We start from the raw sequence: 13,629 nt of genomic DNA, 5'->3' as shown, positions 1-13,629 counted from the left end.
TCGTAACCATGATAATGAGTAATATTCTCGAATTGATTGATTGATTTAGTTTATTTTACTTCGCGTCTTGTGCCTCTTGGCTAATTTGCGAAGATGGGGATGAGTGATGAAATGATGAAATTGATGAATGAACATTCACAAACAACCAAGCCTGACCGGGATTCGAACCCGGGACCCTTGGCTTCACAGTGCAATGTGCTAACCACTCGGCCAAAGGGTCGGGCGTAATATTCTCGAATGCATTTGCATTTGCAAATTGTATCCTAAGCATTTCCCTCAAATGGCTTTTTAGTGAAAGAAAAAGAATAATAAGAATAAAAATATGACATGTGTCCTTAACTAAGCTGTATGCGAAATTTGTCAATTGCTACTAGTTGAAAGTTGAGCTACAGGTAATTTATTCTGAAGCCGAATATCGAGTAAAGAGTGTGTTTGAACTTCATGAGTAGTTGCGTACTACCCATTTGAATGAAGCTGTTGAACAAGTGTACAAACTAACAGAATTCTTCCCCACTGTTCCTGCCTCAAGCTCGTCGGTGGAAAAGTAGTTTTCTGCACTGAAGAGGATTCACACATTTCAACGCAGCACACAGACTCAGGCAAGGAAATCTGACTTGGGACTGATATCCATTGAAAAGGAGCTGCTCAAGACATTGACCAGAAACTCCCGATTCTACGACGACGTGTTGGAGGTGTTCAGACTAAAGGATCGTCGGATCGAGTTACAGTATAAATGAGAATTTTCATTAAGTAATACACGCATATGCTATTATTGTTAACATAGAGTGTGTGCATTCTGTGTTTGAAATTGAGTATGCCCATGCATGACTTACATTCAAATAGATTCTATTTACTTAAAATATCTTTGGGTTTTCTTTATCCAATATTCAGATCAGGTTTATCTAAGGAAGCCTTACACCTTTCATAGAATCACGCTACGCCACTGATAACAACACACACACACAAATTGACAGTATAATAGAAAATTGTTGCTAGGATCAATTTACATAAATGAGTCAGTCAAATTATAAGTAATTTCACGCAATACTCAATATCAACAAATTAATCAATCATGTCCCTAACATAAATGCACTAACATCATGCCATATGTCATAATCACATACTGTCCAGTACTTTGCCCAGAAATATTGTACAGTGGAAAGATATTTTGACATTTTTTGTATGTCAGTACTAAATTTTAGTCTCTCACTTTTCCAACATTCTTTGATAATTGAAAATTGCTGCAATATATACAGCATTAAATTAATTACCTTTCCAAAAACTGATTTAATTGAATATTTTAATTTTTTTATGAAACAATTAATTATGTCTACTGTATTATGTTTGGATTGTTACTATTATTTAATGGAAATCAAAATATTAATTTCATAAAAGTTAAGATACTTTGAACTATTTGGTTGTATTATTTTTATAGCAATTTAAAATCATTCTCAATTAATTAAGATTTTTACTTTACTTTATTTTACTCTTATTTGCAAAAAATTAACATAATTAATAAGGCCCATGTTTTTGCTGGTAATAAAGTGTGTATTTTGTTTTTTCTGTCTTTTGTGGAAATCAAATGACTGCCATAGAATCACCCAGGCTTTGTGTCAGAGCAACACAAATCTCACCTTTGAATCAAGTACTTCACCAGGCCGCAATTTTCCAGCCTGCAGAAAAAAAAAATAATGCAAGGAAATTAAATCAAACAAAGAGTGTAGATAAAGAAAACTCATGTTGGCATGAGGTAAATAATAAGACCTCCAGTCGTCTTAGGATGAAGGAGAAAGGAAGAAGCAAATAACATAAATGATGCTTTTTATTGAAGCTAATCCTGTAGAAATGAAAATAAATTAACTTATAATTTATAAAAATCTTAAAGAAAATCGACAAAATAAATAAATGTATGACTAATATCATCTTAGCAAATAATGAAATAAATTGTGGTGTAACTCAATAAGAATAAGAATAATAATAAATTTCAACGTGCAAACATGAGAAAAAAAAATGACTGAAAATAAGAATGGAATATGATTAAAATGAAACAATGTCTGACAAAATAAATAAAATACCAGAAAAGGAAACTGTGGTGTTTTAATACATATCTTAGGTGTCTTGTCTCACCTTTTTCTCTTCTAAAACTTCACCAGGACGTAGCTTCCTATTTTCCTATAAGTAGAATTAAAAACAATTGGGAATTTAGTGGTAATAAATGTTATTTAACCAAACGGATAGCCACCATAAGAACAAATACGAATGTTTCTTGTTGCCTTCCCTTCACAGGAGCAAAGTTTTAAATGATGTTAAAATAATGAATATTTTACTTGAAAAATACTCCATTGGTGTATTCAGAAAATACATTTTGGAAAATATTGAAATGAATCAGAATTGTATATACATTATATTAACAGATATTAAAATGAGATAGTATGAGAAACATTATTGATTTACTTGTTACAAGATCATAGTAAAATTACTAATTGCTCAAATTGAAGCACTTTTGAATGCAAAATAAATAATATAAACATGCATAATATACAATAATTTTAAAATCTAGAATTACTGTATTGTTTTTCAATACATGATTTGAACTGGAAATGAATGGATCTAATTCAAAAAGGTTTGTTTTTGTACTTCATTAAAATATCAGATTAAGATGATAATTTATATTTGAGCATAAATTGAAATGAAAACCTTTGCATGTGTATGGTGGATATCGTTCCAATGAATGTTTTTTCTTCTTATTTATACATGAGTATAAAATATATATACATCAAATATGGTTTGTTTAAATTGTTACCTGCCACATCAGTTTCCTGATGGCATGCAGGACACAAAAACAGTTAGAACACTGAAGTTATAAAACAGTAATGCTTTGGAAGTTTTCTCTTTAAGTCCTTGATTACCAACTTAGTTTTGTGAATTCCTATAATAATTAAAAATTAACAAATTCTGAGAATTTATTTGTTGTTTCTTTTCAAATTAACATATATTTGTATGTGACCTTTTTAATCATACAATATCTAAAAATATACAAACAATAATAGATATACATTACTATGCCTAAATATTAGGAATAGACTAACAGAAATGATTGATGATGCCAATGAAGTAGAGATTCAAATTTACCGATATTGATAACTGATATTATACTGATCCAACATAAAGTTGCAACTGTTGAAGTGCATGAATAGTTTCATTAACCTCCTTGTATGCATGCATCCAGGTGACTGCAATGGGCTTTGACTTGTAAAAGAAATTGCAAATTTAGAAATTTCCTTTACAAACTTCAGGCATATCAATTACATAACAACAAAATGGTAAAATCCTGCACTAAATTACAGGCTATTTATAGATATTATGAATCAGTAAAATTATCAACAACTTTACAGGTAAACCAATACATCAATGTGCCTATGTCACTCCATACCAATAGAGTACCAACCTGTCCCATTCCCACTAGATAAAAAAAATAACATGATCTACTATGCTCCATTTCATGGCTGGATTAAATGAATTAACCCTAGGGGTGAACTAGTGATGCTCAATATAATTTTATGATAATGCATTTGTTAGGTAAAAAAAAACAAAAAAACAACTTGGAATTTTAACACAATTATGCAAGGTTGTTAACATGAAGTAAAAGGTACTTCACAATCTATACATGTAAACATTTTAAGTACTTGTGGGGTTAAGAAATTGTTTTGAAATACTGATAGTCTTTAAAGAAACTTCTCTATCATTACATTTTACACAATATTTGACAATTTTTCCTTCTTTTAAGGAGAAAATCTAAAGAAACGAATTCTGATAAAGCATGAATTATTTTGTTAACTCTGATCTGTGTGAAATATCACCTCGCCAAAAACTGTACAGAAACAATTGAAATGCTGAAGCAAGCATATGGGTGAACCCAAATGGTTCAAGCATTTGAAATCAAGCAGAACATGAAGATCCCAGAACTGGACAAACTTCCACATCAACAGATGATGACCATGTCAAGAAAATTTGTGCTATGAATGAAAGCAAATAATATTTTTTTCAATGTAACAAGTAGTGAACACAACAAGACATCCATGCCAAGGCTGGACTCAAAATATAGTCCTTGATGGTGAGAATACAAATAAAGCATGCAATGTGTTTGGTCACCAAGGCAGCATTTATCATGTTTACTTATCCAAAAGATACAACAAAAAACTTTCTGTGGAAAACTTCCAAAGCAACCTGTCCACACAAAATAAACACACACATATATATATATATATATATATCACATACTAATGCTAAATTTCTTCACTGTACAAAGTTAACAAGCTGAGGTTATGAAATATGAAGTATTTGATCTTGTTCGTTAGGCCCACTGCATTAAAGTACTGAAAAAAACACATTATTAGTATTTACATACATGTATGTATATGATACAAAGTGTCATTAATACACACAGAAGAAACTGATTCAATGCTGCAGGAAAGTTTAATCTGCATAAACAAATAGTTTTAGTTGTGTACATTGAGTTCTAAAATAAGTAAAGGCATGTTTTTTTTACAATAATTACAAAGAATTCCTGTATTTGCACACTCTTATACCATAATTTAATAAGGTACAATTTTCTTCTTGTGTAATGGAGTTTTTAAGTGTGTTTGTGCATATTAATGTCATTTGATTAATTGAATATAACAAATTTTGTAGCTCAAAAACCAAAATTAAAAAATAGCCAAATTTAGATTCCATGAAATTGTCATATGCATTTTTGCAGGCCTCGCAAAAGTATTCTTAAAATCTAACCACTGGAAGTTCAAATTCTCGCAGGCATGGGCAACGTCTTCAGTTGTAGATAGAAGATGGCATTTCAGTTTATGCCATATTTTATCTACAATCTACAACTGAAGATGTGGTCTGTGGGAGCAAAAATTTAAACTTTTACAGTATCTGGTGAGTGGGTAGGGAGGGGGAGGGAGGGAGAGGGAGGGGAGAGAGGGAGGGGAGAGAGAGAGAGAGAGAGAGAGAGAGAGAGAGAGAGAGAGAGAGAGAGAGAGAGAGAGAGAGAGAGAGAGAGAGAGTTGGAGAAAGAATTCTCTACCTTATTGTACGAAGATATTTGCATTAGCCCACAGGTTCATTTTTTCCAATATTTATGTGCACCATTATCATTAACAAAGGAAGTGAACAGGAAAACAGTATATGCATCCAAACAATTGAATCAAACAGAACATAATAAAAACAAGCCTTTACCTATAAATATAACTACACACTGAAAAAAGAAAAATTAGTATTGTAAATTCACAGGAATATATGTACATACATAAAAATACAAAGTGTTATACTGCAAAAGAAGAAAAACATATAAAGTTGACATATGAAACAGTAACTCCAATAGAAGTTACATTCCATGTGCTGCACATAAAGTAATCAGTTAAGTGAAATAAATTAATGTATTAGTTAAAGCACAATGGAGAAATCACAATGTAAGATCACATATAAATATTATCATTTGTAATATTTGGTCCTTTAGGCTGCAGTATTCAACAAGCATTATGCATCTGTTCATAGGGTAACTTAGAAGAATATACACACATAAAGTTTCTGTACACATCATCATGTTATTGAGAGACAGATTTAACAAACTTGTATAGTTGTGTAACTACTTACTTTGAAATACATAACTTCAAATTTTCAAATTAAATATCCTACTTAATTTGACGTATAATTAGTTCAAATGCAGCCATGTCAGATAATGGAAAACAAGATTTAATTTTGCTATTTGCTGTAAAATCTGATAGCAATTATTGTCATGTGAAGAATTAATAGGCAAAGAAAGAGAAAGAGAGAGAGAGAGAGAGAGAGAGAGAGAAAGATAAATGTGACATATGTTCACTTTAATGAAGTGCATTCCATTTAATGATAAGTATCAGTTGCAGTTGAGAAGTAGAAAAAAATACTCATGAATGTCTAGAAGTTACATAAATATAAGAAATGATATCCAATAATTTTATTTTACATGTTTGTGTATCAAGGTTAAAAAATTGCTTTACATGACGACTTTACATGTCACTTCAGTGTTATGATGAAACTAATCTAAGGATTTATGTGTACTTATGACTTTATAGTAAAAATTACATGAAGGACTAAAGTCAGACAAGAATATGTATGTGTTGGAACTGTGAAACAACTACAATTAAATGCACAACTGTTTTGGACAATTCAAAATACATCATGAATATTTAATAATGAAACTGTCAGTAATAAACTGACTAGTGACATTTCATGATGTTTTTTTTTATTATATTATTTCTTTATTGTGCAATTCCTTTAGCTTTGTCAATTTTATGAAAATTAAAACAAACAAATAGCATTGTCCATTGTCCATGTGCAAACAAAACAACAATTTTTCTTCAAATTTATGAAAACAAAATGGAGAAGAATCTTCAGAAAGAAAGAAAATATACCACATGAAGCAATGAAAATTAAATAATGCTAATATTGGCAGCTAATAAAAGAATGGCGGGCTTCTTCAATTACAAAATAGAATAATTTATTTCCAGAATAATTACACATAAAAAATAAATATCAAACACTGAGACAAAGTGTATATATACATGCATATTATTCACAGGTGTATAGACAAGATGTATCATCTGACATGGTCTAAAATTTTAAGGCATTTAATAAATGAGACGACTTTTAACTAACAGAAAACTCATTGTAAGAAATTACACAACCATTTTTCTCATTAAGTTCATTAACTTCCTAATTAGTTTGCACATGAAATGTGTGAGTTGGTTTATTTTCCAAGAGAAATCATTAGTTCATGACAAAATATGAAGATTCCAATTTATTTGATACTAAAGCAGAACTGTATTTTTGTGCATTACTGTGTAAGGTTTGAAATAATATTGAAACTTGTAACAAAGCATAAAAATAAGACTGCTTGAACAGAAAGCATTCTGAACTCTTCAGTATAGTTTCATGCAGATTTCCTGCAGGTTTTCTAGAAAATTATGTATCAGAGAAAACCCATTAGGGGATTAGTGATAAAGGTTTGTGAAAAAAAGTTTGAGGTACTACAGTTGAATATTACTTGCGCAAGTTTTGAACTTTGTAAGGAAAATTACTGGAATTTATGATAGTGTAGATAGTTTGGATCTGTGACTTTATAGTTTCCAGGAGTATGAATCAACAAATAGTAAAGATCACATGATTTTTAGGTGTACATGTTGTGCCTAGTATATAATAATTTGTCTGTTATAGTGTAAAAGTGTATCACTTCAGTCACAGACATTTAAATTTTTTTCTTGATATAATAATAATAATAATTCACACTGTAGAACTGTAATAACTGGCTATAATACTTGTTAGATAAATAAGTTATTGAAAGTATTTTCTTAATGCATAAGGCCACATAACAATTTGTTCACAAGGTAATTGAAGTACCTTCTTTCGTTATTACACTTTAGTAATATCCAGAAACAATAATAGGAAGCTTCCCAACACAGCATGTTAGAATTCTTTATCATCTGTTCAGATACCAAAAAAGAAGCATGCAAGAGCCTTGAAGCAAATACAAGAGGCTACAGAAGCTACTGTTCAAAAATTAAGCCAAAGTTATAAGCAAGCAGCTAAAGCATAAATACAAATCTCATGAAACATGAAACTGATATTTTAATACTGCACTTCAAGGTGAAAAGATTCAAATGGAAATCATCATTACGAGATTACGAATATATTTTCCTACATTCTAGAACTGTGAAAGTTAATCAACTCTTTGTGAAAAAGAATGGCTTCTGTTCTTTTACCATTAATAATCCAAATTTAATTTTGCTATAGCCACCTTCTTACTAATATTTATTGTAATTTCTTTGAAATGCAAGAATACACTTAACATTTTAGTAAACTGAACACAGCTACAGTTTCTTTATAATATGGAAATTACATAGTTTTCTTTTTTTTTTCAATTATCACGATACTTTACTATTATACTATGTACTTGAATACAGAAATCATATTTAGTAAGTACCACTCTAGCACACAATTTACCTCATCACTGATAATAAGACTTGGCCGGCGTGGTTGATCTTCAGGTGGAATTAATGATCCTCGCCTGCTGGAAGGTCCAGAACCAGGTGCCAGAGATCCCTTTCTGCTGCCCATGGGAGACTTCTCTCGGGCAACTTCAATTTTTGGAGCTTCTGGCATCTTTATTTCAGGGACCTTAATCTCTGGTTTGCCCTGCAACACAATTTATTATTATTATAAAAATGTTTATAACTGAAAAAATTTATTCAACAATGACATGCTGAATTTTTTCTCTTACTTGTAAGCAAAAAATGTATTTAAGAAAGTAAAAATCTTGCATGTATGTTCATTACAAAGATTAAAAAATCATTGGTAATTTACCAATTGCATCAGAAATGAAAAATAGAAAAGTGTCAAAATTTTTCAAATGATATAGGGATTTTACCTGAAGATGAGAGAGATAATAATATTATATTAATCATGCAATCATATTGCTTATTCTTTTGCAAACAAATTTTGGAGATAAAATCTAATGAGCATAAGAGTAGTACAAGAGTTTTATCCCTATATGCATTGTCTGTGTGTGCCAGGATAGCTGTTTCCTCCCGATTTTGAGATTCAAAGAAATTTACAGACTTTCTGTAACACTTTGCTTTGATTGATTTGCTTTATTTTACTTTGCTTTTGTGCCACTTTTGGCTAATTTGCGAAGATGGGGATGAGTGATGAAATTGATAAATGAAGACACAAACATCCATGACCCCTGGAGACATAGCGCGATGTGCTAACCACTCCACTATGGGGGCCAGCCTGTAACACTTTGCATTTTCTTGTGTGCCTGTTTACTGTTGATTGGTATTGATTAATTTTGGCACATTATCTGTATTAATCTATTCCAGTTATTTATATTTATTTGTGCCAATAATTAGTATTTTCTTTAAAGCAATAATTACCTTTCCTTTTGCTGCTGGTTCTGCTTTCTGAAAAAAAGAAAAGAAAAATATATTAATGATGTACCCTATGGCATATACATCCCTATGGATCAGCATCTTCTGCAGTTGAAATTATCAAGCAAATCAGCAGAAAGAAAATACTGTAGACATTAAGAATTGACATAAATTTGTAACAAGAGTGAAAAACAATGTATTATGTATTAACAAGAACAAAATACATATGTGTATAAAATGAAAAATATTGAGATATTAGGAGAGTTCTTGTAATAAATTCTTCTACAATTAGAGGAAAAGCAAATATAGGATCAAACCAACCAGTAGATCCAGTGTTTTATAACATAAAAATTCTCATTTTATCCTAAAGCTGGTAAAAAGAGGAAATGTGCAAAATGAAATGAACACTGCCTTTATTATAAAAAAGCATGCTGCTTTCTAATAAAGCAATTTCTATTTAAGACATAATGAAAAATCATAGTCAGTGCAATTGCAATGATGACAACAATGAGAAATAAGAAAGCAAACTAAGATCAGAAAGAAAATTAGATGAAACAGAAAGAACACAAAATTCCTTTGCGAACAGCTTTCAATTGTCTTCTGAAATTAATGCTTCTTATAGGCTAAATAAAAATGTTGTTGTTGTAAGACTGCTACCTATCCTTCATGATGTGTAAATAGCATTGAAACTTGTATATTATAAGTAAAAAATCTACACAAAAATCTATTATTTGGTTATGCAGATCCACCATAAGTAGTGTGTATCCAGTTTCCAATAAATAAGATTTTATCTTTGAGGGTAGCATGAAAATAAGGTCCTGACTTAATTGAAGAAGAAAAAAACTCCACATTCAGACAGTTAAAACGGACAGTAATTACTTGTTTTCAAAGTCAATTGAAGGATTGAAATATGAATGTGAGCAAAATGTTTCTTAAATAAATATATGACAACAAACCACAAAATAATTACTATGGACTTAAGAAAATTCAAATCATATCTAAAAGTAAAGAAAATGTACATGAAAAAATGAGCTACTGAAGAATTTAATATTTGGTAATGTTTTCAGGAATTTCTGGTATTAGTTTCTAAAGAGTAGAAAAATACATATTAAAGATTTTCCATAAATGAAGTGTTTTAAAGCTACATGAATAATACAAAAAAACTTTGATTTTGCTTATAATGGATCAATTCTTCTTTGTTTATTCCTATTTACTACTTTCGTTTAAAACAAGGTACTAAATTGAAAAGCAATTTAAGCATACTTGGTGTGAAACAAACAAAAAAATAAAAATAAAGAAAGAAAACATAGCACCTATAATATTTCATTATGTGCTACTAACAACAAGTGTACCTACAAGAAATGAAAAAGCCTGAAGATGTATGCCAAATATAGCAGTTGTAGGTAGACATAGTAACTGAATTCTACAAATGCCTAAAAGCTGTTATTTTGCCTATAAAGCAAACTGAGAGAAAGAAGAAAAGTGTTCCAAACTTGTGTGACTATTATTCCACTGTAAATATACATTCTGTAAAGAATACTATATATACCTTCGATGTATATATTTTAAGGCAACTCATCTGTAAAATGCAATAACTGTATCTGTAAACCAGTAGTCATCAGCAAAAATATAGTGCCATTGGATTTTATTTTACTTGAAGGCACTGTCCTGAGTTTTAAGTGTAATAGAGGGCAATATTTTTAATTTTTAATTCTAAATTCCATTTTTCTATTCACATTAAAATGAAGAACTTGCTTCCATTAGCTGTTTTTACAAATAGTCCTGAATGTAGTGTGTTCAATTCAGCATCATCCAAGTCAATAAACATTGATAAAAGAATTGGTGAAATGATAAGAGGAAAAATTATTCACTCACATTTTTAAGATATAAGTAGTACATTTTTCACATGCATACTTTCGTTAGTTCTATCTCCATTTTTCTTTGACGATTTGTTTCCCCATGTCATCTAAATAATACTTGTTTGGAACACTTTCACGGTAATTTAGGAACCTATTATAATCCAGTGTCATGCAATGAAAACCTTTTGCATTTTCCCATTTACTGGCGAGCTGGACAAAGACGTGCATTTGTGTTTTGCACTCAGAATTACTTTTCTAAGTGAAAACACTATTTGCCAAGTATTCATATGCTCTTGCATAAAAGCAAAAGTATATGGAATGCTGAAATGGATGGTGATAACTTTGTTGTCTTCTTTAAGAAGCAATCAATAGTTATCAACCATGCATCACAGTCCAATGCAGTACATTGTCCAGTCGCCTCACCTGATCAAAATCACCTCCCTCGTCAGCATCATCACCAGAGAACATTGACCAATCAAATCCATCCTCCTCCTTGATAACTGGTATCTGACCAAATAAAGACAGTTAGATGGGGAAATATTTTCAATTGTATGCACTAAACAATTGAAAAATTTCACTGGCATATAAAAAGACAATCACTAGTTTCATTGACAATGCAGAAAATTAACCACAGCTTGTGCTCCTAATTATGAATGAAGAGTGTACTCTTTATGCCTAACCAAACAAAGATTCTTCTATAAAATTGCCAGATGTTTTGGTGTCAATGCATATATTTATACATTTTAATAAGAAGCTCATTTCAACAACCACATTATGGTAAATGCATGAAAACTGCTATTACTATGGTCAGAAATATTCTCAAATATAACAGTAACCACAATTATATGAGAGTATATATCTAAAGGCCATGTGCATGGTGTGACATCTTGATCAAACAACAGCTGAGAGCTGCAATAAAACTAATGCTCCCTCCAAATCTGCCTGCAAAAAGCCACTTTAGAAGGGTCAAATGATGTAATTTCACGTATAACTAAAAGAAAGAGGTATCTGAATTACTGGTGTTCAACCAGGACATCATTCCAAGTCTCAGAAGAATAACCAATCTTGACTTAAAAATAAATCATCATCTGTATTTAAAAATATGCATAATCTAATAACAATGTTATCAAACATATCAAGTATATAAATACAAGCAATAAGCATACTTAATGTGCACTACTGTTATCTATTTGCTTATTCCAAATGGTGAGTGCTGAGTACATAATTCAGGAAATCAGTATTCTTCAACTCTTGTTGATAATTCCATAACGATTTTAATCATTTGGTAGTTTTGAGAAGATATATATATATACCTACTAATAAAAGCATATCCGAAAACCATAATTTGTATTAGACCTTGTAAAAACATAAAAGTGAAATGTTTCTGTCTAGCTCTTTACTAGAAAGGATATACTGTGCCTAATGTTCAAACAAGGAAATTCAGATTCAAGATAAATATTGAGTGAAGGTGAAAACACAATGCAATGAGAAGCGAAATCTACTTCAACATAAGTTAAATGTGATGAACAAGAGCATCTTCACCAGAAAATTGTTCAACTATTGTATGCTAGTTAGAAGTATACAAATGTGTAAAAAATTGTCATTAGCACAAGGAATTTACAATAAAAATCTTTAGAAAATAAGCATGTGGAGTCTATACAGCAATTCAATGCTGAATCAAATCCTTCTCTAATACAATGAGAGAAACAAAGAAGATTAGAATAATAAAACAACACTAGAACAATGATTTCACTTCTGAACAAGCAAAAGTAGTCAACATGGATTTCATGTTGTGTGTAAACTCAACATGAATGTTTATAAGTTAAAGAAGCAATGCATGAGAAATATTTTATACCAGATATTGCTATATAATGAATGCTGTGAAGACAAAAGAGTGTAAATGAGTAATTAACTTATTTTAAAAACAGGATTCTTCTTAGTACCACTTAATTAATCTCATATCCATTGAATAATTTCAATTATTCAGTTTCCATCTGAAGAAAAATCATCACATAGTACTTTCCGCTTTTGAAGTACGAGAATTTACATGTAACTATGACATGAAATTGCATGAAATCAAGTATTTGGTCTGTTTCACTGCCTTATAGCTCATGTAGCATCATAACAATGGAATATACATAAATAAACATATCATTAAGGCTCAAACAGTAATGATTTGGTTATAATTGCTACATACATGCACCAATATAGCAATGACTAATGAATACACAAATATATTTATACATAAATAAATGTTTAGCAACGTTAAGCTTTAAAATACACTATAATATATACACTTAAAGTATACAATACAAACACACAAAATAATATATCCTGCACAAAAACATTTGTTTGATAGTACAGAAAATTTGCAAATAGGAACATGCACAACACTAAAAAGTAAATTTACAGAATTTCAAAACAAGCACAAGTGGGAGCCTTATATGAACAAAAAAATAATACTGAAACAGCTAATATGAATATGCAACTACTCGTTTGCTTTTATAATGTCACGTATGCTCTTAAACTCAGCAGCTGTAAATGAATGAATGAATAATGAAAGTAAGCAGATCAATAGCTCAAGCAGTAAATCAAAGTAAAAATACTGCTACCATACATAAGGTGATTCATTCTCACCTTTCTTTTTTGGGTTATAAGTTTTTCATACATGTCTTCTTCCTCTTCATCCTTTTCTTGTTCTTCATCTTCACTAGATTCCACTTGATGATATTTTGGCATCTAAGTATTGATGACATTAATTTAGGAAGTATGATGATGCAAGTCAGATCCGCAAGCAATCATATTTA

The 13,629-nt window shown here is 30.5% G+C and overlaps 1 protein-coding gene across 16 annotated transcripts in view; it reads right to left on the bottom strand.

Annotated features, from left to right (window-relative positions):
* Positions 1-13,629, bottom strand: part of bt (projectin protein bent) — a 486,238-nt gene that overhangs the window by 260,216 nt on the left and 212,393 nt on the right. For 6 of the 16 annotated variants that reach the window (XM_083117397.1, XM_083117400.1, XM_083117404.1 and 3 more), the window contains exons 45-49: positions 13,460-13,561; positions 11,246-11,329; positions 8,970-8,996; positions 8,038-8,229; positions 2,128-2,172 (exon numbers count right to left, since the gene is read on the bottom strand). In XM_083117397.1, the coding sequence (XP_082973523.1) occupies positions 2,128-2,172; positions 8,038-8,229; positions 8,970-8,996; positions 11,246-11,329; positions 13,460-13,561 (450 nt within the window). Of the gene's footprint in view, positions 1-1,634; positions 1,674-2,127; positions 2,173-8,037; positions 8,230-8,969; positions 8,997-11,245; positions 11,330-13,459; positions 13,562-13,629 lie in introns of all 16 variants that reach the window. The other 10 variants (XM_083117398.1, XM_083117403.1, XM_083117410.1 and 7 more) reach the window with 3 other exon arrangements.

The sequence above is a fragment of the Lepisma saccharinum genome, chromosome 2, assembly GCF_977018435.1.
Source record: "Lepisma saccharinum chromosome 2, izLepSacc3.1, whole genome shotgun sequence".
In the NCBI taxonomy this organism is placed as follows: Eukaryota; Metazoa; Arthropoda; class Insecta; order Zygentoma; family Lepismatidae; genus Lepisma; species Lepisma saccharinum.
Note: the sequence above shows the minus strand (reverse complement) of the source record. Positions and strands in the feature narration are given on the sequence as shown.